This window comes from Eleginops maclovinus, chromosome 2 (assembly GCF_036324505.1).
Source record: "Eleginops maclovinus isolate JMC-PN-2008 ecotype Puerto Natales chromosome 2, JC_Emac_rtc_rv5, whole genome shotgun sequence".
Lineage (NCBI taxonomy): Eukaryota > Metazoa > Chordata > Actinopteri > Perciformes > Eleginopidae > Eleginops > Eleginops maclovinus.
Genome location: NC_086350.1, coordinates 6,706,189 through 6,731,680, shown reverse-complemented (window position 1 = coordinate 6,731,680; position 25,492 = coordinate 6,706,189). Strand labels below are relative to the sequence as shown.

Below are 25,492 nucleotides of genomic sequence, written 5' to 3'. Positions count from 1 at the left end.
CTGTTCTCTATGGGGAAGGAAACTGATGATGTTTGGATCCTACATGACATGAGGACCATTTCATTTAAACCTAATTGGATTACTCTAAGAATTAAAAGTGACTGTTCTCTTTAAAGGATGGGAAATGCAAGCCTTCACTAGCCATCTTTCTAATCCACATTTAGACAATGTTTGATAGTAAAAAGAATATCAACAAAATGATTAAGTCATTTGCTCATGTCAATCATTCCTATGTTCAACATTTTCATTTCCCATCTGCTGTTTTTTCTATCATCTCTCCACACCACACCTCGCAGCAGAGGAATGTTTTAATTAACTCCATAGAAATTCAAAACATGCCATAGTGTAACAGTAGCTCGTATGAGGCGGTTTTGAGAAGCAATTTAGAAAACTCTACAATGTTCAGCACCCAGGGCTTGGGAACAGAAGCATGCAACAATTCAAATACAGAAATAGCTGTTGTGGATCAGGAAATAACTCATAGGAACAAGCACTCCTGCACACACATGGGCGCAAATACACGCTGTTTTGTGGAGAATTAAAAAAAGGCTTGACAGATGTGGCAGAAGCGGAGATGATTGAGCTTAATCAGCATGAAAGTCATTGCTGAGGATGAGATTGTTCTCATCATAACCACCACTTCAGTGAGCAATTATCCTGCCACACCACACTTTCAACATGATAACAAGGCGGCGAGGTAATTTGTTTTAAGGCAGAGGCATGTTATTCATCAGGATTCAGTTTTAATTGAACTGCAGCAGTAAGAGGACATTTCTCATCAGGGACAGTGGGCATTGAACGTGCTCACTGTGACCCAGGCATCACCCGACTGACATGCAATCCTGGTCATAATGTGTCTTTTTACTGTTTGTTAGGATTAGTTGCTACAGACCCCTCAAACAACAGTGTTATGTCTCGTGTTTCATATCCTGAATCCCGGCACCGAATGTCGTAAAGGACAACAAATATTGATTCTTCTTCGTTGGTATATGGCGGCGCTCACATCTCAAACAAGTCTTTGCTTCTGATAAGGTGGCATCACTTGGAAAGGTCAACAACATTTTGTCAAAAGAATATCAGATAAGAGATCTTTTACCTCAGGCTGTCTTGAGCCCCATACATGATTTATATTAAAACATTATACAACTAGTTCGATTTATGATGCTTTTGACGCAGTTAAGAAAACTGTTTTTAATGAGGACTATACGATCATTCATTTGTTCTCGCTGAGAGTAAGTCCAGAGGCAACTGAGTGAATTATGTTAATAAACTTTAAAAATTAGTTCCATTTGGCACTTTTCATTTCTCTTAAAAGTCACTGTTAAAATTCCTAATAGACAATTAAAGAACGTTTGATGATTGTCTGTTTGCTAAATGATGGCAACCCTATATTACACATAGGCCTATGTTTGAGCAATGCATAATGAATGAATCACAATTATCGAATAGGTTATTATATCTGTTTATCCTACAGTAATCATTTGCAAATGAGAATCACAACAAGAGTGGACATAAAACAAGTGAGTACAACTTGTCCTGTGTGTAGAGTTGTAGAATTGAAAGGGGCCCTTTTCTGGTCATTTTCAGGTTGATATTTGTATTTTGTGCCTCAACTGTGACATGTTTAATGCTTAAAAAGTTCTTTATTTTTCACATACTGCCTGTGCTGCAGCACCTCTTTTTATCCTCTGTCTGCGGACGATTTAACATGCACAAAAATACAACACACTTCAAGAAAGGGAAAACCCCCAAAAGAAAGATAGGGCCCCTTTAAGTTGTGATAAAGACTTGATGTATCTTAGTGATGATCATTATACATCATTTACATATATCATACATAAACACATGTGTATATACAGACATGGGTGCTTCTATTCACCATAAACCTGACATGCTCATGCATTTCTCCCTTGGCAGCTGCTGGCGACTTTGGTTTTAGTGCATGTTTGATTTACTCCTCCTTGGTTTTTTAAATAGCACAAAATAAGTTTGAGAAAATGAAAAAATATATATACCTGAAGATTCATTGCTCTCATGCAACAACATTAATATGTTTGTTTCTCCACTTATTACTTACTAAAAAGCTTAATCTCATTCTGAACAGAACCTATTCTCAAAGTAGTTGACAAATACATGAGCCTGAAATCAACTTTACCTTTCATTTGAATGAATATTAATAATGTATTATCATAGAGTGACTTGAGAAACAATAATTCATGATACATCCTACATTTACTGTATGTACCACCACCATGTATGTTGACATGTTTTTTACTTTAGAATTATTATATATTATGGCTCAGGTTTTTCATTTCTTGATACTATAATGAGTGCTCTCTAACCACAACCCTGCACCCTCAATTATTCTGTGATTTTAGTAACTTTTCCATCAAATCAGTAGAGATTTAAGGAAATAATCACTTTGCTTTTGATGTAAAACATTTATTGAATTAATTAACACTTGAAATGTGAAATGATAAAACAAAACATATGACAAATTACGCTGTTGTTTAATTATTATAAATCAGTCAATACACACAAATACAGCATCAAATGTTAACAGGAAAAATATTAAGACCTGAAACATAACGTAAAAAGGTTTTCTGTATTAACACTTCCCCTGTGTGTCACCTACATATACATCATTGTTGTGCATTTCATAGTAAAGGGAATTACATTTTTATTTAAGGCCCACATTATTGACATGCAACAAAAAGGGAATTTGCTTCTCTATAAGATGTCGGGATCTGTGGACACTATTCCCATTGGTCTGTGCTCAGCTGCTGGGACACATACTGACAGAAACACACCCCTCCCTCCAGGTGACCGGTGGAACTGGGCAGGGGAAAGGGGAAGTGTTTTTTAGCAAGGCAGCAGGTGTAACCTGATGAGAAGTACAGCAGAGCTCTTTGAAACATTTCTTCAGCACAAACCTGATCAGAAAAGGTTTCAGCAAACTCATGTTTGCAAACATCCAGAGAAACATACACCAGATAGATTTTTGAATTTGACTGAGCGCCCATTAACACCTTCTCATCAGAGAGAATGATGTTTGCCTGGCCAATAGCTTTCTGCGTCTCCCGGACTATGTTCTTCCGTTCGTCCTTTCCCCAGGAACCTATCTGAATAATTGTCCCAAAGGATAAACAATACAAACTACAAAAAATTACAACCCAAAGAGTTTTGTTTACATGTATGTTATTATCAGTAAAAAATGTAGCTATCATATATGTGGAAAGAGCTAACAAAGGAAGACACATTATCCCAGCAGCAATTAACATCATAAATCTAGTCCAGAGTGGTAACTTACTTTGAGAGACACTGTTGATCATTCTCACAGCCTTTCTGTACTTCTCTTGGTCTTCAATGATCAGGCGCAGCTGGTCTGGTACCTCCATGTCACTGAACTGACCACAATCCCATTTATTGAGTCTCTCCTCATTTACAGCATTCAACGGCTGCAGGGCCTTCCCGTTGTAGATTGAGGGAGGATGGAAGGGCAGCACAGTGGATCCTTGAAGCTGCTGGTTGGGGGTGCAGAGCACCTTGAGCAGCTTATTCTTAAAGTCGGGGTCGTTGGCCTCCAGGTAGGTGAGGTGGCAGAGGTGGAGAGGAACGGAGACTCCTGGCTCCAGCAGCACTGGCACGATGGGTTTCCTATCCAGGCAGTCTCTGAACAAAGACATGTTGGCCTCCAGGAGACACCAGCGGCTTCTGACAAACTCTGGGCTGAGAACCAGCAGGACCTTCTGGCTCTCCTGGATGCAGTCGGACATGTTTTCCAACACGGTGCGGCCGGGAATGAAGTCTCGATCATGGTAGCAGACCTGCAGGCCGCAGGATTCCAGCTGGTCGATGATGGAGTGGGTCCACTGGTAATCAGTGCTACTGTAGCTAATGAAGACATGGTAACAATCTCCCTCTCTCAGTGTGGGAGGAACAGGAACAGAGGGAGACAGTGGCTGAAAGTCTTCAGTCTCAAGTGATTTAATCGGCTCCATTATCTAAAGAGAAGACAGAGGTGAGAACAGAAAAGGTAATGCCCTACAAGGATACTCTTTAAGGTTACCTATACAGCTTTGACCAATGTGCAAATATAACAGTTTTTAGCAATCCCCTAAAAATATTGAAGAGACATTCATTTGAAATTGTAATCACATTGTAATCACATGTGCTACAGCACCACAAAAAAATGATTTTACATAAATGTTATTCTTGTTTGTATAGGTGCAAATGCACACTGAAGATCACAAACTGACCAGCCGGTTCTAATCATCCAGTATGTGAAGTATACATCCTGAAAACAATCCTACTGCTATAAATACCCCGCTAGCTGCCTTTGTCTATAAGCCATTGTATGAGTTTACCATTGGATTACTAAATCATGACTGTCTCGTCCATGCATCCTGTGACACAATGTCAATGCGGGAAGGAAAGCACAAAGGCAGTTAGTGTCAGTAGAACCACCAACAGCCTCCAAAACGACTACACAGGCAATGGCGGCCCGTCCATTTAAGCAGATGAAGCGATACTTAATTTAAAAAAACGTCACGTGGGCGTGTTTCTGTTATATTTAACGATCCATTGCTTGCTTGTGCTGCTGTGCATTGCATAGACAAACTGACAATGTAGGCTGTACAAACAGTGGCTATCACAGGCCAAATTTGGCATTACACAATTAAGCGCCGCTTCACGATGTTAAGCGTTTGGCTGGCGGTCAATGGGACGAAATCTATTTTTTGATTGGTCAATTCACCTTTTGGGGCGTTGTCGTTAAACGCCGCTTCACCGCTTTGAATCAATTGCGCGTTCATGTAAAGATTGACAGTAGCTCTGAGAAATAACAATGCTCATCACCACCACCAACTCTCTGCCACAGTATTCCGTGTCCGTGTCAGTGCTTTGCTGTGCTAACGTTTAAAGAGATTACAACATAAACGTCAGATATCGGAAAAGGCTTGTCTAATGAGTAAAACTGAAATTAATACGGAGAAAGTTGGAGGGAGTTGACAGACAAAACAGGGAGAGTTTCATTGTAAGGTGGGCTAAATTCCATTCTTTTATCAAGAGCTTGTATGGGTAACGTTACTGTTAAAACAAGATACACACTTGCTTCTGTGATGTTATAAATCTGATCAACGTTTATTATTCTTTCAAAATGCTTTAAAATCCATGGATGCTAGACACCTGTCATTGGGTTCAGATGCCAGCTAGCTAGCAGCTAGCTAGTTAATCTAAAACAGAAATAAAACGTGTTTATAGAAAACGTGCGGCTGAGGTTATCAACTAAAACTACAGCAAAATGAGAGCCAAATCGTGTTTTTTGGCTGGAGCAGCGCTTTGATCTACCTTAAAGTACACTAAGTTATAAGATAATGTTCCAATCAACCGATTTCTTTTCAAACGCGACTTGCTTAGTTCGGTTTTGTTTACTAGTGGCAACGGTTGCTAAGGAAAGAAAAGTCATGCAGGCCGTATGCAAGTGTTTCTGCACTTTGAAACTGTTGGGTGTTTGCAGCTATAAGTGTTAGGATGTTTCACCTTACAGCAATAATATACCTAAATATTACTTGTTTAATTGTAAATAGTTTGTGAATATCTGAATTGAAGGGGGACATTTCTTCTACGTGTTGTAGTATGAGATGTATTTCTGGTGTTTTGTGGTAGGTCAAGTTTATTCCACTCAAAATTGGTATTCTCCTGTTGTTACTTATACTTTGGCCTCTCCCGGTTTGTTATTGAATAACCCCAGTTGGCAATACATTTGATTCATTTGATTAAATCTTTAGTTTGTTTGGATACTGCTGAGGCAGGAGAATGTAATGGGCTACTGTTTATGTCCCCCAAACCCCAGACAGGGACATAGCCTAAGTGAAAATTTCAGTATTTTCCACAGCCATTTGACAATTATCAGTAGGAGCATGGTCATGTAATGCTTGAATGCAGCAATATGTGATACCTTCAATCTGTTGAAAATCAATCTCATAATTTTTAACTCTTAATTTGTTTCTCCAAAAGTCACCATTTAAGGGTTTAATTTTCAGAAATGTCCTACGGTGGGGCATGTCCCCTGTCTGTAACTTTGTGCTTCATACTTTATTTTAACCACCAGCCGCCACTGTACACAGCATATGGGAAACTATGCAAAACAGTTTCAACAACATTTTAATCATAGGAGTCAGACATTCATTTACACTTCTTTCCTACTGTTGCATTCTATCAGAACAGCACTGGTTTAAAAAAGCTTTAAAAAGGAAAGTAATCTCTCACCTGTAGCCTAGATGACAAACTCCTAAAACAGGGCAGCAATGAGTCGAAACTCATATGAGGAAGTTAAGGAATGCTCTGTTATTAAAGGTATTTACTTCATTTTCAGCTAGCAATGGCTTTATAACATGAAGGCTGTAGGTAGAGTTACTGTCCCTTTAACTAAAACCAAACCCATGTGTTTACGTCACACTCACACTGTGTGCTTCAACATGACTGGTTGGCAATGATTTACTCGGCTGCTCAGGCCCGGCCCTGACCAATGTGCTTCCCTAGTCAGTTTGAGACATCATTCATAGTTGGATGGATGCACCCTTAGCATTCGCCTATACTTTTCCCCTTTTAATTGGAAAAATAGATAAACCAGGTTATGTAGCTCTCTGCACATATTATTTATCATTTGAGCTAACGATACACCTATAATGTCACTATCTGTGTGTTTCCTGTTTTATTTTGTGTTCACGCCCTGTGTGATGTCTGTTTTTACTTACTGTCTTTATGTTTTCCCTCCTGCTTGATAACCTGTCTCTGTTCACATGGTACCCTTGTGATTTTCCTGCCCTGCCAAGCTGTGTCTTTCCCTTGTGATTAGTTCTGCATGTATTTAAGTTCTGGATTTTGGTGTGATTAAAGGAAGAGTTCAGCTCAGTTTTTTTCTGGGTCCACCGTGCTCTACTCGAACCTGACAGAATATTTCATAGAAAATAGTAAACTAATTTATATAACGTAATGTATATGATTCACTTTACCTTCTGAGCCATAAAATCGTTGGCTGTCACAGTATGTTGTTTTCTTTCAGAGTGCTCCAGCTGGCATATTTTGGTTGTGATTTCCTATTACTTTTATAACCAGTTTATGACACTTACATGCACAAGCAATAACTAAATGAACTCATGTTTCTTAACTTGGTTACTGGTGTCCCAGTAAATGCTATTTTTGCCACATTTCAGTTGTAACAATGCTTTCATACCAACAAAAGCATTATAATACATTATATACCAACAAAGCATTATAATACATTATATACCAACAAAGCATTGTAATTAAAACATCTGTTGCTATGGCACACAAAATCATTGGACCTCTTTTGAACATTTGCGAGTTTAAAGAGAAATGGATATAACCACAAATGAATCAGTCAAGTATTTATTTCCCAAAGAGGCTTTAAATTGTATTTTTAAATGTGATATTTTGAATTTCCTGGTCACATTACTGCCAGAAAATGACTAATGTTATATTATATAAGTTATAAAAACATAAATACTTAAATATCTGAAAAGATAAAGCCACAGAAAAGTGGAACACCTTTAAAATCTGGGTATAATATTGTTTTGTTTGTAAGAATGCCTCTTCAAAGAGCATCTATTCTGTGGGCGTGATCTTTGTCATCATAGGCCCCTTTTTCTGAGATTGACAAGGTGAAATGGGTTTATTAAATTGCTGTATATTGACAAAAAAAAAAACTGCAGACTTGCGTTCTAGAGGACAGCCCAAACATATCTAACATGAGAAGAAGCGTCATAATTCACACCCTTAAATCCCAGCAGTGACTCTGGATATAACAGAAGTGATCCAATAAAGATCAGTAAGCACGGCTTCATTTCTGTGTAAATGACCTGGGGCCCTTTTAATATCTGTGAGATATTGAAAAAAGACAAGGGGGAATTTCATTTATCAAGACCACCGTTTTATCCCAGCTGACATTTAGGAACAATTAAGAGAATGAAAAAAACAAACTCCATCTCTCCTCTGACTTTTGTTCAAAAACTAGGTTCTCCAGATGGTAACACAATGACAGAAACAGGAAATATGAAAGTTCTGGGCTTCAGGCATGTTTTCTTTTGTATTTTTTGTGTTTGTCTCGAGTGTTTTCGTGCAGACTGGTGACCACTTCTAATCTTCTGGTTACAGAACTGAACAAGTGCCTCGAGGTAAATAGGAAAGCTGCTCTAACAATGTAATACAGCTGTAATCTAAGCGAACATCTGCTGCTCTCCTGATGCACCCGAGCTGGAAGTGCAGTGAGCAGACAGCTGCTGAACGCCTTAACAACCTTCACTCAACCCATCCCCAGCAGGGAAATCAAGATAATAAAGGGTCCGAGAATGAGAGCCACTTCAGTCAGCACAGAGGGAATTATCTTGGCTGCATTGAACGTACTTGAACGGTCTTTCAATGGGGAACAAAGCATAGATGTCTTTGTTAAAATAATTTCAAATGTTGTAATTGAACCTTTTACGTGAAAAAAATAAATCTGAAACACGTATTTTACACAGTTTATAAAGAAGGGTCTCCAGATCCAAAGTTAAACAGCACCTTCCAAAAACCTTTGTACAAGAATTATGACAAAAATGTATTTAGCAAGATATTAAAGTGAAGGATAGCTCCGCAGAAAACAAACAAATGAATCCATAACATTATTACATTTAGACCTCAGGTATAACATTACATTTTACAGCTCCGTGCTAATCTATAAAGAATTATCACATGTTTCGCTATTACTACAGCTGTGTTTTTAGTAGTGAAGTGACTATTCTTGTTTATTTTCTATGCACAGAGTGTAAATATCAGCTCCACAAATTATACAACACATAGGAGATTTTAATTGGAGTAATTACCCCTCATAAATCACCACAGGTTCAGTTTGCAACCTTACAGATTGTTTTCTTCATTCAAGACAGTTCATATATTCCATCTGCAGACCTGATAAAGTATGATAGTTCTGCATGAATTTCCTCTCTATTTACATTTTGAGTTAAGTGAACCTACTGTGCAACCTGCAGCAAACACTTCCACTACACTCGAGCACCATGTTCCACTTCAGAAGCAACCCCTCGTTCCATACTGCAAAAACCATAATTCATGCAATTTGTTTTTACTTTGGCTGTGAGAAAGCTATTACAGATATTTGTTAGTTAGGACAGGTATGTGAGTAATGAGAAGATGGAAGAGCCAGTGGAACATTATGTGTGTGTGTGTGTGTGTGTGTGTGTGTGTGTGTGTGTGTGTGTGTGTGTGTGTGTGTGTGTGTGTGTGTGTGTGTGTGTGTGTGTGTGTGTGTGTGTGTGTGTGTGCGCTTCTCCAGGTTACATATTACAGCTTCTGACCATGGGAGGAGGACAAATCTGATTTGTCCCAGCTGCTTTTGTCACCACGCAAAACCTCAATTTGCAGTCATGGCTGCTGTGGTCTCTTTTTTCCAGGTCTTTGTTTATGTACCAACTGAGACTTAATTAATCATCTTCTCACTCTGCCTCGGCAGACATTGGTGACCTGGGCCAGCCGGTCGTCATGATTAATTGAGTATTATCATGATGGCTTGTGTATGTCTGTTTGTATAGACATGGTCTATCAGGATTTGTGCTATTTGCATCACAAGCATGACTGATCATTGAATGATGTGTTTACAAATGAAAAAAAAAATCAGTTTAGACATTTTTTTATACAGCCTTAAATAGCTTCATGGCATTGACTCTTATAACTGCATAAAGCAAGTATACAATTTTAAAGGGGCCTTATTTTTGGCCCCATTTTGAGGTTCATATTTTTATGTTGTGCCTCTTCTGTGACATGTCTCCATGTTTTAATGTTCAAAAAGCTCTTTATTTTCTCATACTGCCTGTGCTGCACCACCTCTTTTAGCCCTCTGTCTGAAACCAGAGACCAGAGAGTCTGCTCTGATGAGTTAGCTGGCCGGCTCTGTTGTGATTGGTCAAGCACAGAGATGTCCCGCCCCTTAGCCTATCACGTACAATGTCTTGGTGCGATAGCCAATAGAAGCGTGAGTGTTGCATAGTGACTTCACTAGAAACTCCCTCACTTACCTAACACACTATCAGAAAGGGAAAACCCCAAAAAGCATAATAAGGTGCATTTAATAATAATGACAATGTAGTCTATACAAATATATAGGTTTTTCTAGGTGTTTACAAAATATCTTTAGCATTTCGAAGTCAGCAAAATGAAGTTTATTTACAATAGCTATAACATTTGGGATTACTATAAGTCCCAAATTGTCTTATTCTTTGCATTTTCACTATATAACTATCTGATGTCGGTCACCTGTAAGGCGGTCACCTGTAAGGCGCTTTAAACAGCATAATTAATTGTTACAGGTTAAATTGGTTTCAAAACCATAATTTCTAAATCAGATGTACTTCAGAGGAGAAAGAAGTTGGACTCATACCTTTATCATCATCATCATTCCAATCATTGAAAGCCACTAAAGAGGTGGAAGTGAAAATAATCCTTTCAACATCCAGCTCAAAAGATTACAAAGAGCTCTTAGCCGACTGAGTTATCAGAAATAAGCTTTGTGTACACATGAGTATAAGACTGTATCATCAGTTTAAATCCCTTGACAAGGACAGGATATAAAGGTAATATTTATCTTTCTTCTCAGCTCATAATTAATCACTTACCTGGGAAAGGATTTAATGATATTCATTGATTTTATGGTCAGTACAATGAACAGGTTTAAAGAAGTCAATTGTAAAACTTTGACTTAGAGGAAATGAACATTACATCTTTTTTTTTTAAGTTAAATGACACAAAAGTCTGAACAAAACAGCAAACGTCTAAGGTTTTCTGAAGAAGCAGTGTTGGATTATTAAAGAAAAAGAGAAGAGAAAAAGCTTTTGCTAGACAGTCATATATTTATCTTTTCACAGCGTGTCTGGATCTCTCTATTGTCAGTGAGAGATGTGCGTGTCATCTTTTGAAGCTCTGTAATTTTTAGGAAGGCTTAAGAAAAAGACATAAAACATAAAAGAAGCATATGGAATCAAAGGGGACGTATTCATGCAGATAACCTGATTGATGTTAAGCCTCTTTCCATACATTTCCATTGCAAAGTTTGCGCGAGGGGAAAGTTTACATTTCTTTCCAAGTAAGGCTCTAACAACAAATCATCAGCCAATCAGACTTGAGGAAAATAACAACAGTCACACACAGACACAGTGCTCTTGTGTTCATTCTTATTTTTACTTCTATTACATAATCTAATTTACTACTTTTATATTTATGAGCTAAGTAAGGGTGAGTTTGATCTACTGAGTGACATATAAGTGGTAGCCAGACATGACACTGAAAACTAATGAACAGTTCTGCTTTCTGTTTCCTCAATGTTCCCATTTTGTTCATTGGCGCATATCCTGTGCAAATGCATTATGGCAATCAGTGTTCACACTGCGAATACACAGACAGGGGAAGGCGTTATGTGCTTAAAATAGGTCAGCTGAAGGTGCCACAGACAGGTCAAAATGTCATGAAGTTGTGTCAAACATGTATATTACAAAGACATTATCTGCTCTTTGGACATTACCAATTACTTGTATCCTCACTATAAAGACTGAAAAGGGACAATGAGATACATCTTGCTGGAGCATCAAATAGAAAGGGTTAAGTTAGTGGTGGTTTTACCATTAACATTACTCACCGTTCCACCAATACCTCCCTTGTTCAGTAACAGGGATGTGACTATCCTATTAAGAAACTAAACCATAAAGATCACTGTTACAGCTGCCGCCTCCCTCCCTCGTCTCTCTAACTCTACTTTGAATCTGTGTCATGTAAATGAGTTGTATGGTCGCCCGGATGCCGTTGGCTGCTGCTCCCCTGTCCCGCCCACCAGCCCGAAGACCTTGATTGGATCATGCCGGCCAGAGACGCTCCAATCCCAATGCACACCTTACCACGAGAGGGGTTCTGAATCTGTGTCAGAGGCCTCTCAAGACTCTCGCATAGACTTTCATAGATCTGTGAGCAGTGGCTAAGTTGTGTGGTGCTTCCATATATTAGTGTCTAAATTTAGGGTTGAACGTAACTGTTATGAATTAGCTCCCCCACCCCACAGCTGTGTTTTTCTACAGCCTCCCTCGGTTAGTTTTTGTACCTCTTTAATAGTGAGGATTTTTCATCTTGTTTGTTTGTTTGTTAGTACTTGTTTGTATTTAATTGAAGGCTCCCTTTTAGTAATCCTCCCTGGGTTGTTCATTATTTAAATCTGCGCCTTTGGGCCCTTTGTTTGTTTCGGGCTGCAGACCTACCACATCTGTTACCCCTATTAATAAACGATTTGTATTACCAATTCCAACTGGTGTATGTTGTGTTCCCTTTCCCCCTAGTTGGGACGTAACACTTATTTACTCTGTCGGTACCAGGCCCCTAATTCTAACCGTTAAGAAATTCTATAGCATGACCTTTTTCCTAAATCTTAAGCCAAACCATTTCAAATAACGAATACATGAAAATCCATTATGAGCCAGAGTTCATGTTAGAGAAATATTATGCTCAGATGTCGACAAAATCAGTCAAGCAGTTATAATAGTGTTTTAAATTGATAATGGCCTTTTAATGTCAATGACATATTCTCAAAGATATCTATTTATTGACTCTGTTGAACATTGTTTAGGGACATCGAGAAGCCCTTATCTGGATAGAGGTTCCCTGGCGTACATTCTTTTCCAATGTGTGACAGCTTGAGTTAGATTTAGGATCCATATTTGTTTAGTCTGGCGAAAGAAAAATGTTGATTGTCCATTCGGAACTAATTAAAACCTCGTACTGTAGTAAAGATCTTCAGAATTGGTCGGACAACCGCTCTGTCAACTCGTGGTTGCAGCAAATGACTTGTCAATTCTCCGGCCGTTAACTTCATAATAAACCCTCAGTGTTTGCCATCAAAGTTCCAGCTCTCTCTAGTCTCTCTGAGTTTCGTCTCCATTGCTCCAGAAGTTTCCCCCAGACAGCTTTATATTCAATGTATTCTCCATCCTTGTGTCTACATTACTCAAAACTTAATTTGACCATCAATTAGTGGTGTCACATTCTCTGCCTTGCTCGATTTAATTGCACCCAGCTCTCACTTCCTCAAGGCCATTGCATTGTTATAATCTATGAATCAACCAGATGCCCTATCTACCTGTTCCACTCGTCTGACTCTCTCATTTAACTGCACACTTGTTTCCAGCTGTTTCATGCAGTTAGCAATTGGCACATTTTCACTCACTCTTTGCTAGCTTGTCCTTATGCAGTTCCTTGTGTTCACCCTAACCTGTATCTATACTGTATCTACCTACCCGTTTTCCTGTGGGCTAAAGCATCCTCTCTTCTGTGATAAATCTATGAACTGTTTCTGTCTTCCCAGCATCAGGCTCCTTATCCTTCTGCATCCAACCCACCTGCCTGACAAGCTAATGTAACCTCAAGCCGCTAGCCTCCCGCAGATTAACAAGGCTACATAGGTTTGGTAATCTACCTTTTTTCTTACTCCACTCACCGTGTGATTTGAGCCAATTCGTCAGATTTCAATCACTTCCCTGTGTTGATACAAAAGGATCCATTCAACTTTGGTTTAAGCATGCAGTAGTATTCCCCATTAGTTAACCTTTCATTTAGGATGTCTACGCTGCTGTGTACTTGTTTTGCATCTTGCGGTTCTTTCTTTTGGGAATTAGTACACTGACATTTATGGTTTGGGAATTCAATATTTACTGGTAACTGGCTCAGTAAGAATGAGAAACTGTAGACAAATGTAATCTCAGGCAAACCACCAGACACTAATTCTGCCCTGCGTCTCCAGAGGATTCCTTCATTTATTTTACTTTCAAGTTTTTGTTTTTCCTTGTTTTTTTAGCAAGCAGGGTCAGGGAGCCGTGCTGTCGTGGGCCTGAAGCCCTTTGGGACATAATAAGAGAAACTGATCCATAAAAGACTTGACATTAATTTATTACTGCCTGATCTCATTCACTAAAGCTGTAAAACAGCCAGTGGAAAACCTTTTAGAACCATTTATCAAGGATTGAAAGTCAGGCTGCAGACAATTTTTGGTAATGGCAGTGTATTGATTGAAATATTAACCATAAAAGTTGTTTTGTACCAGTATTCACTATAATAATTCAAAGTGTAAAAGTCAGAGCCGGATGACTTGTGTTGCTAACCTGTGGCTACTTTGGATATGCATTTGTTCCTTTGCAATCGTATTGGAGACTTAAAGGAGCCCTATTATGCTTATTTTTAAGATGCATAATTGTAGCATAATACATATACATAATACATGTTGTGCCTCTTTTGTGACTTGTTTATATGCTTTGATCTCAATCAATCAATCAACCTTATTTATAAAGCCCTTTAAAAACAGCCGCAGCTGAAACAAAGTGCTGCACATGGATAAAACACAAAAACAACAATAAAAAATCAATTACAATATCAAACAACAAGACCAATGAAACAAATACAGAAACATAGTGTCATGCTGGGTTAAAAGCCAAGGAATAGAAAATGGGTTTTAAGACGAGTTTTAAAAATGGGCAGTGAAAGGGCTTCTCTAATGCAATGGGAGCTCATTCCACAGATTAGGACCGGCAGCGGAAAAAGCTCTATCCCCTCTGAGCTTCCGTTTAGGCCTTGGTACCTCCAGGAGCAGCTGATCAGCTGACCTGAGGCACCGGGCAGGAGTGTAAGGATGGAGCAGCTCAGAGAGGTAAGACGGGGCGAGACCATTTAAAGATTTAAAAACAAATAGAAGAATCTTAAAACAGACTCTAAAATGCACAGATATGTTCATAAAGGTCTTTATTTATGACATGGATGTAAAAAAGGAGTTCAATCTATATGTTCCAGGCAGGGTATGTTGGAGAGAGACTCCATCTGGCGTGAATTTGGGGATTTTAGCCTTTGCAGACCATTAACATGCACACACACCTATTTAACACACTCACAAAAAAGGAAAATCCACAACAAGCATAAAAGGGCCCCTTTGAACAGTATATGTAATATGGTTGAGACCTTAACCTTTTGTTAAACGATAGCATAATATTCGACGTGCATCACACTGATGAATGGAAAACATCTCAATTCGTGCTCTGAATAACTATGACTACATCCATTTGGTCTTGTGCTTAAAAGCGTTGGTACCATCGAGAATGTTTATTGTATTAAAGCGTTAATGTATGAGTACCTATGCTTGCCCTTTGCTTGTCATGTGGCAAGTCCCAACAGCCTCAGAAATGTCAGATATGTAAAACTTACCGGGGTTAACCCTAATCTTACAGGACGCAGTGTCAGAACAGTCAATTATCTTTATGAGTTGATCGGTAACATGATGTGAGAATGTGAACGATATGGAATTAGGATATTGTGCAGATCTCAAGGGACCCTTAAGAGCCTGATGGTGGAATGCTGAGCTCTCCTTAGGATTGGATGTTTATCAGTACATGTTCCCTTCCAGTAGAGTATATCCCAAAATCTGATTGTGGGAGTGGAATTATTGAGGAAATGTGACCCCACACCATATACTCCATCCTATTAGCTCTGACCATGCAGTTCTCGACTGTCCAACCCTCTTTGTTCCCCTAGCTCTTGTGGTCAAACATATATAACACAGTTAAATCAAAGACTAAAGGTTAACAACCACATTTAAAGCTTCAAAAAACAATACATGTTTTCAATTCAATTCCTAGAAACGTTTTCTTAGAACACACACTGCATGACTTCTGTACGGTCGCAATGGGATTGTTTTACACTAAAGGTTAGCATGGTCCCAGTTCTGTCAGCCAACTCACATGGAACAGATTACAGTGGGAATGTACAGTAGAAAATGTTCAGTATTCGACGAGGGTTTAGGCTCTGACCTCACCACTCCCCACAATGAAACAGCAGAGAGTGGGGAGTGAATGATGTACTTCAGAGTGTACAAGTGTATGCAGCACTGGCCGTATCCGCAAGAGACAGCTTTCAGGTGAGCGATGTGGCAGCAGTCATACAGGAAAAGAAATAAGATAACACAGGTGCCATGACTAAGGTTGACTTGGATATATGTTGCATGAGAAGCACAGACCACGTAACCGGCAGGCACTCCAAAGCAAATATAAAAATGTTGTTTTGATCAGGAAGACAAATCTGCTCAAGTTAAGGTGATGTATTTTTTTGTGTTTGTTAGCCTCATCCGATTTTTTTAAGTATGTAACTGCTGCATTCCTCACTTGGTTAATGTATAATAAGTATGCTATACACTTTTTCAACGCACAAAAGCCATGTTTTCTATCATATTGAGTACATTCATGACAAAGAGAAAGGATTTAAATATAGGATTTGTAAGTCAGGGTTGTGGTGGTATGCATTATAAACAATACATAAAGCAGTACAGTTCAGCGTACATCAGTGCATGTGCTGCTAAACATCTTGAGAACATTTTAACTAAAGATGTCCTTGATGTGAAGCCAAAAACATTTCATACATCACTGCAATGCAAACAACACGAGTCAGGGAGCGTGCATGCAGCTGTATACAGCTTTCACAATAAATTCATTGGTGTGTTTCGCAAGAGGTTCATATATGTCCTTACTTTCAAAGCGGAGTCTTTCAGCTGACCTGCCTTGACTGTCGTATTCACACAGAAGCAGCATGTGACCTTTTTAAAATAAATGGTTTCTGTTAAACAGTTTCTTCCTCATTATCAGTGAGTGTTCATGATCAAGACATAACAATACAAGTGAGATGCTCTGAAGCCCCGTGACAATGGTTAACCTTTTCCAAAATCCAATAAGCTGTTAAAGTATTTGTTTTATTTTTCATTTGCTTGATGGGACATAGTATGTCATTGCTCGTCATTAAAGAGGTATTACCACACAGCTTGTTCCCTGCTACATTCCTATTTTCATTACATATGTTTGCTTTGTGATAAAACCTTTGAATAAAGACAGAGCGGAGACAGTCGCTCATCTTCACATGAGTAGGTGCTAAAGCTGGTGACAATCAGTTTTCATTACAACTCCAATATGAGGTCTTCGGAGGGCAAAGCGTTCATGTTGTGTTTTAAATTAAAGCTGTGGCTGAGCGTGACCTGGATCATTTGTCTTCATGCGTTACTTTTATGAGGGTGTCATATTTTAGTGAAGCTGTAAGATGGGCGCATACTGAACCTGGTTTTCAATGCCCAAATGTTGAAAAGGACAAATTCGGCATTAGTCGTAAAGTCAAACCACATGCTCAAAGAACTCTTTAAGACATTTTTTTTATAATTCATAGTCAGTGAAAGGGCAGGGTGATATATAATACTGGCTCCCGATTTTTTGAGTTAAGACCTCTTTAAAAGAAGGAACAGCAGAGTGGTTTTGATTTTGTGGGATCGATTATACATTATTTATTTCAGGTCACTTTCATGGCAAGTTAAGAGCAAGGAGTCTACAAAATGAATGATATCTTGTTTCCTGGAAACATATTTTTATCTTCTTTAAATTCAAATGTCCTTTAGGCCCAGACTCCCATTGTTGCATACTTACGATTGAAAAAGGGCCCAACGGGTGATTGGTTGCACACGAGTCTTCACATAACCAGAGTCGGTGGAGCTTGTTTTTGGTACAGCATGGGGGGGGGGGGGGGGGGGATGCTCAATGCAAATTTTTAACAGCACAAAAAATATAGACATGACATACGACAGTAATCTAAATATTCCAACACAAGTTCACACAGAGTTCAAAATGCAAGGATAAAAAGAATCAAGAGGCAACACGCGGTTTGCTTTTTGCAGCAGGACAAAATCGATTTTCCTAGGCAAAATAATGACTGACACTGGCAGATTTGATCAGTTCACTAGCTAGAAAAATCTGTCTCCAGCTGACATTTTAACACTTCCATCCGACTCATTTTAAAATGAGAACTTTGCGAGAGGGGATTTTATGATATGCACTTGATTATAGGCCACAGCTGCTAGACATGGTGTGAAAAGTCCAGTTCTAACTTGCATTGTAATAAATAAATGTTAGTGATGTTGTTTATCACTGCATGTTGCATAACTGTCTCCAGATAAAATACTTTAGTGCTTACTGAAAACCCTCAAAACACACTTATTGGAAAGCACAATGACTTATTGGATCTCTTAAGCACTACCATGTGACGTACACATAATAAAATCCTTTGAAAAGTCATCAAGTGATCTATAACTTTCATTGACCTCAGCCTTGTCAACAGGTGTCTGGCACAACATGTGCTCCATCCAAAAAGTACAATCATATTTCACCGTGCTGATGAGTATGGGTTGGAAAAATACTGTACAGAAGAGACCCATCAGAAAATCTGAAATAGTTAACGAAGGATTTCACAATACAAAATTCTTTCTACAGTAATAAAGATACGTCTTTCTTTTTTGGCTCGAGAACAGATGCATTAGCGTGCCTCTTTCAAACAAAGAATACGAGGTGCAATCTGAGTTCAGACACACAAGTCTCAGTGACGCAATGAGTTTTTTTTATGCCAGATGCTGTTATTGATCAATGTCGAACAACCCCTCAGCAGCATATTATAGACGGCTGTTACAAGTAAAGAATAATTTATCTCAGCTTTCAACTTAAACGGACTGAAAGAGAGGTTTTGTAGAACCCATGTTTAATTTAACGCACTCTTCGACACTTAAATCCCCCCAAAACTCGCCCTTATAGTTTGACATATTTTGACACGCAAAGTTGGATTAGATGTGCTACCAAACTGCTGAGAGATAAAAGGCTTCATGAAAAACATTTTTTTCCTTTAATCTTCAGTTCTGTTATTGATCAGGAACCAAAACACAAAAGGAATGTGGTTAACTCATGCATCATCACAAGAGAAGATAGCCTCCTGCAGGGCCACAACAAATTCCAGTTTTTCAATTCAAATTAAATGTTTGACTTTTAAGAACTTGAGCATTTATTTAAAAGACTAAAATCAGAAAGGAATGTTCTGTTAGGTAAAACTAACTGTTAGGTGTGTTTTCTCATTACAGTATGTAAGTTACCAAGGATTGCATGTTGTCGTACAACAGTACTAATGATCAGTTACACTAATGACCATTCACTAAACCCCTCCCTCGAAGACTGAGGAACCATTGCAACCATAACTATACTCATCAGGCCTGCTGAGCTTCACATTTCTCCACAAGTGGTGCCTATTGGGCTATCATGAGATATAATGAATGGAAGGTGCATTGCTTTGCATGCAAGCTAGCCGGCTTTGTAAATACACATCAAATGGAACATGACTTCCGGCCAAGAAGCACATCATTAAACTAATTGCATTATTTTGTCAGGTTACCGGGTACGTTATTAAAAATAGAATGTCACTTCTTAATGTTTTTCACACAGTTTGAAAGCCAATCATGGATATGACCGGAGTTTTACATTGACAACTTTTAAAACACTTCAGATGAAAAGTGTAAACACACAACAACACACCATTGCTTACCATGAGTTGTGTTCAATCCTTCCTAATAGTTTAATGTTGATAATCCACGCCGATCACCACTGGAAACTGCATCATGTTTAATGCTATCGCAGAAAGTTTAGAAATGCACAATAAAACAACTCTTAGACACAATTGAAGGCTACCTTGTGCTTCCAAAAAATACACATATTATTTCAAATAATCAGTCATCGTAATGTTTTTATCACTTTAAGGTAATTTACAACAGCTGCTCAAGAAGTAAATAATGGAGTTATACAGGACAATCACACAATTGTTACATCCCAAAGTGAGTTAGTTTAAATATGATGACATTTCTTCCTTTCACTTCAACAAGCTCCGACAGAAGAAAATAAAAGGTTCCACATGCATCAATTATATGGATTTCTTTGGACTTGGAAAGATAAATATGGAAATACTAATAAAAGAAAGTTATTTAGTTTATGTACTATGATCAATAAAACAACACCCTTAAGGAATTCTTCCATTTTTTTTTTGTGGATGGTTTCACGATGACAGTATGCATGTCTGTCAATATTTGATGGTGCGTGTGCACACATATGACCCCACGCTTTGTATGTGGATGGACAGATGATCACCAGTGCATTCCAGCTCTTTAACTGTCAGATGGACAGGCCAAGCTAAGTGGAAACATGCCTCACATGATGACACCAACCTGGCATGCCATCCTCTTACCCATAATCCTCTTTAATCTTAGCCCTGTCAGGTCAAGCATCACTCCAGATGAGCTGTATGGCTGAGACAGCAGCTGTCTTCAGTGTGACAGTGCTGCAGTAAGCGAGCACACCGAGAAGAGTTCAAGGTATTTCATCAGGAGAATGTCCTGTCCCTCGCCTTCCTCTGTCCCCTATATAGCGTCAATGTTTCCTAATTTATAAGATAATTGAACAGTGGTTGTGCCAAAAGCAACAGAGACATTTAATAGGGTTATAGTAAGAATTTAAATTGGGCTTTTCCAAGGACTTTCTTCCCCTCCCCTGAGCCCCACAGGCGATGTAAATCTATGATATTGTGAGTTTGTTGAGAGAATCCTGGACCTTGTCTTGGTGTTGCTCAACGCAGTTTGAAATCTTAAACACGCACAGGCCGTTCAGAGAGGGGCCAAGTAAAAAGGTCAACACCGGGTTGGCATTGAACATAACTTTTTTCAGCAGGATGTAATGACACGTGACGTGAAAAACCTGAACTTCTGCTTTGAATATATGTCCTGGCCTCTACTCCCACTGAGCAGGGAGCCTAAGAACAAAGCATGTGTATCACTGACTCATTTCTAAATCACTTTTCTGTACAGAAGTTGGTGCGTTTCCTCTTTTTCTCTCTATAAGTGGTGAAACGATACCAGAAAAGGGGAGGCTTTCTATTTCACAGCTGCGAATAAACAACATCTGTGCCAAGTTCCTGGAAGCATTCTTCGATCTACAGCACTGAGCAATGTTCTGCAAGAACTAGAATTATCATATATTATTGCTGTGTGCCCGCTAAGTTTTGACCTCTTTCTTTTACATACAACTGCTGTGTCTAATTAGCGTATGGCAGAGATGGATTAACTGCCAGGTACATCAAGAAGTAAAAGTAATTTAAATAATGAATAATTTAACCCACGAAAATCCCTTCTGGCTCATAATCGTCAGTCAGTTCAACGATGTTGTATTTTGGCTTCCTGCTCAAGCAAATTCGATCAAGTTAAGACAATGCTTTGACTTTGAGGTCAAATTTTAGCAACATTTGTCTTGACAATGAAACGGGACATTGATCCTAAACATACAAAACAGGCAAATATGAAATCTATGAAACAAGTCGATACCTTGACCTCTTTCTAAGTTTGCCGAAGATCGGAGTGGGAGAAAACAATCCTCCGAACAAGCGAGAGGGGGACTGCAGCAGTACAGCCTGGTAAATCATCACCAAAAGCAATGCTATATCTTTGCTTATATGGACTGTGAGTGGCTGGATACTGAGTTTATCGTTGAGTTCACATTTTCAACTAACTAACACGTCCAAAAAAAGTTGAACAGAGGTGTAAATCAATTTAAAGAAAATTGCAACATTCTTCAGAATCTGGGGGGGATATCAGTTTCACTTTGTGTGTCCATCATGCAGATGGGACAGGTCTATAGCTTTTACTTCAAAGATTGAAACCAGGAGGAAGATTTGTGTCATGCCTGAGAAGGAGGTATTTGATTCATGAGTTACTCCTTGGCTGGTTACTGACTCTAACATGCATCACAATAACAATAAGTTGTTCAAGGGAAGTTTTTTCCTGACACATATGGCTCCATGTCTGCCCTTCACTTGATGCCCACATTCAGTTCCCCTCAGAAAGAATTTAAAGGGGCCCTATGATGCTAATTTTCAGGTTTCATAATGTATTTTGTAATAGAATTCCTCTATTACTTTGGTTTGTATCTCAATACTTGGGACCCCTATGCTTGTTAGCTTCAACACTGATGCTCTCTTCAGGAAGGGACAGAGCAAGCTGTTCTTCCTGAGGAGGCTCAGGTCCTTCAACGTGTGCACGAGGCTGCTGCAGACGTTCTACCAGTCTGTAGTAGGCAGTGTGCTCTTCTTTGCTGGGGTGGAAACACCAACAAAAGGGATGCTGACAGGCTGAACAAGCTCGTGAGGAAGGCTAGCTCTGTTGTTGGAGTTAAACGGGACAATCTTGAGGAGGTGGCTGAGGGGAGGACGACGAGGTAACTGGACAGTATCCTGGATAACACCTCCCACCCCCTTAATGCAGAGCTAGTGAAGATGAGGAGTACGTTCAGTCAGACTCATCCCACCCCGGCACAGCACTAAGCGCCTGGGAAACTCCTTTGTGCCTGTAGCCATCAGGCTGCACAACAAGGGGTTAACCATGTGGCTCACTGACAGTAACCCGAACTGCACATAAAGCCTGCACTTTTGCACAATAACTTTGACTGCACTTTTCTTCTGCAAGGACCTCAAATGTATATATGCCCACATCACTTATTATTCTCTGTTCTAACAGTTTGTTTTAAAACCGTTACTAATCTGTATATTTTTTTTAGAATTTTCCATTTTTAATTTAAATGTGTGTTTCATATCCCTGTGTGAATCTGTACTGTTTTTCCTCTTCTCTGTTGCTGCATAAACGCTTGAATTTCCCCACGGGGATTAATAAAGACACATCTGATCTTATCTTATCTTAATTTGTAATTTCCGCACAGTTAAATTGTAAAACTAACATATAAACTAAGGTGGTTAACATGGTAAGCATAATCATACTTCTTCCTGGTGGTTAATGTGATCATGTCTGCTAAAATGTAATCTGTCCATCTTCTGAATATGGGTCAACTAATATAATAACAACATGTCATCCAATGGTGCGAAATGGAAATGTAAAACGAAATAAAACAATTATTAGACCAATGGATTATGTGACAAACTGGATATTTATAATATGCACTCTGAAGCCAAAAGGGTATTTTCAGTGGTGTTCGATCAATAGCGGGCATGAATACAAAACATCAATATTTTTTCTATGTATATTAGATGTTTAAATAGCTGAGGGTATGAGGGGAGTGTCAATGGCAAGAGAAAGTCTCAGTGTGGTCTCAGAGAATCAAGTCAATATTAGCCATCAACAACATGCTGAAGTGTCAGTGGTGGAGGGGTTATTGACGGCCACATTGATTTTATTTGTTTGTGATCTCTGAAGCCCCACTTTTGCATCCACCTGCTTGATTTGATTTGTGATCCTTCAGAAACACTGGGTCAATCAATGTAATATGTCTCAAAGGTCTGCTCCGCTGTTCACACATGAAACACAGATGTCCCATTTCTGTCAGTTTCTCAATAATTTAAAAGATGGTTCTGACAAAATGAGGCTGACTCACTTGTTCCATTGAAGAGTACATTGTGTTAAGCAGCTCAATGGCTGAGCCAACTACACTTTCACAAAACAAAAATGCAGGCAGCCTTACTCCAATCTGTCACAGCAATGTTCTGCTGGAAGCTAGCTCCTCCTTGAAAACCAGACTGTTGTGTCTTCATAAATTGTATCACGCAATTTCTAAACCATATGCTTAAATTTGCTTAAGAGCTGAACGGATGCTGACACAAATGTGAAACTGATCGTTTAGTTGTCGTCATCTTTGGAGCTCATCAGTCTCCTCAATCTAATTCCTCGCTGTTGTCTTGCCTGCAGTGAAAGACGCAAGAATGTCATCATTTGTTTTAAAATGCATAATTTCAACGACCGGTTAAGTCATAATATCAGCATCACTAAGTTGCCCTAAGGGGCTTTGAATTCTGTACAGCATACGACACTGTCTAGCATTAGACCCTCAATTTGGGGGAAGAAAATCTTTCCCCAAAAATGTATTCGGGAGCAAACGGAAGCCGTCTCATGTGTGCATACCTCAGGAAATGTCTCTCTAAAAACAAACTCTTAAATATATAAACCCTCTGTGTTGGTTTCCTCCAGCTAGAAACCAGACAAGTGGGTATATGGTGTTCAATCTTATTTAAGCAGGAATATTGCCCAATGAAATCTTCAAATTCTGATAATTAAAATACATTTTACAATGAAATTGGTGTCAGGTATCCTGACAAATGTATAATTTCTCTAAATAATACTGCAAGACTTAAGTGAATGGTGCATATTATTTGGGTGGAAGCTACTCAAAGGCAAACATGGTACTACAAAGAGTGTATCTGAATCAGAATCCCTTTATTCGTCCCACAGAGGGTAAATTTCCATTTGTTACAGCAAAAAGAGCCAAAGACAGCTTAATGTTACACTGAGATCCAAAAATATATACAACAATTACACAATTTTACAGAAGACACAAAACCAGACCTCAGAAACCTTTCTGAGGTATAGTAGCCAGGTAAATATTGCACAGTTATTAACTGTATATACATATACAGCCGGGGGAAAAATTAAGAGACCACTCCAATTTTTGGGTGTATGTATGGCAGCCATTACAGTGTGTGTTGAATTTAAAACACAGGGAAAAATTGCCTGTAGTTTATAGAATACAATTTTAAAAAACTCAAAAGACGTACCTATAAAAATAAAACAAGAGAAAGTGATAACGCTGAAGTGGTCTCTTCATTTTTTTCCATAAACCACATCTCAATCCCATTTCCAAGCACCACTGCCATCTACATGCAGTGTCATTCTCAATGTTTATTTTTCCAGAGGCACTATATATCAGAGATTATACTGTGGTCCTGATGCAGGTCGAAATGCTGTGGAAATCAGAAACCAACGTAAACTCACTCAAGTAAAGGGGGCAAGGAGAAAAAAAGATTGCAGTGATTCTGTGGTTTTCTAGGTCAGGAAGCACCGTTGAAACGCCTGTGAGGAAACATTTGATGATAATTAAGTTTGGCAAGGAGGCTGAACATCTGAAAAAAGGTATCTATGTTATTACTTCAGATGCTTTTAAACTTCATTAATGAAAGCATCTGAGTATGTACTGTATGGCTACAATGCACTCCCTTGTTGTTAACAATGCCTCACTGTGACTCAAAACCTGAACCTTATTGAGTCTCACTCTAAGAACTTTACTTTCATATGATTATAAAAGCAGGTTTCAGGTCTAATAATTCCAATATATATATGAATGTTGTATGCATCTTTGCCCCTCCATGTACATTACACCTGACCAGGCAAGCTGATAGAAAGGATTGTGTTGATAGGCAGACTGGTGGGACTTCATTTCTTGTTCAACATGCCCTTGATGACTTCCCTTGGATGTTGCCCTCTAAGGAAATCATTGCCAGCTTCATAAGAGCAATTCGGTTTATTGGCAAAACTAAAGTGAAGTCACTCTCTGAGGGCTTAGTGGAGCAAGTGAACAAGTAAGGTAACTCGACAGGATTTTATCCCCTCCAATGCATTGCAATGATTTGATTAATACATTGTAAGAAAACAAATCAATTGAAAAAATACATAAATACACTAACATGCTCTTTTACTTTTTCTTATTTCTCTTTGTGGGCTGTAAAGATGAAGGCT

At 38.8% G+C, this 25,492-nt stretch overlaps 1 protein-coding gene across 3 annotated transcripts; it reads right to left on the bottom strand.

The window, feature by feature from the left end:
* Window positions 1–1,446: 1,446 nt before the first annotated feature.
* Window positions 1,447–6,376, bottom strand: LOC134875524 (uncharacterized). Of its 3 annotated transcripts, none has more exons than XM_063900161.1 (3): window positions 6,271–6,376; window positions 3,311–4,004; window positions 1,447–3,156 (listed from the first exon to the last, which is right to left on the bottom strand). In XM_063900161.1, the coding sequence occupies exons 1-3, from the start codon at window positions 6,322–6,324 to the stop codon at window positions 3,119–3,121; spliced, it is 786 nt and encodes a 261-aa protein (XP_063756231.1). In that variant the 5' UTR covers window positions 6,325–6,376; the 3' UTR covers window positions 1,447–3,118. The 3 variants fall into 3 exon arrangements, with proteins under 3 accessions (XP_063756231.1, XP_063756223.1, XP_063756215.1); XM_063900153.1 differs by having other exon boundaries at window positions 1,447–2,835; XM_063900145.1 differs by having other exon boundaries at window positions 1,447–4,004.
* Window positions 6,377–25,492: the final 19,116 nt, after the last annotated feature.

Excerpts from the sequence above, each read along its gene's own strand:
- LOC134875524 (XM_063900145.1), bottom strand. The coding sequence starts at position 6,324 with ATGAGTTTCGACTCATTGCTGCCCTGTTTTAGGAGTTTGTCATCTAGG. Across the intron at positions 4,005-6,270 it reads GTTTGTCATCTAGGCTACAG|ATAATGGAGCCGATTAAATC; the intron begins GTGAGAGATTAC and ends TCTTCTCTTTAG.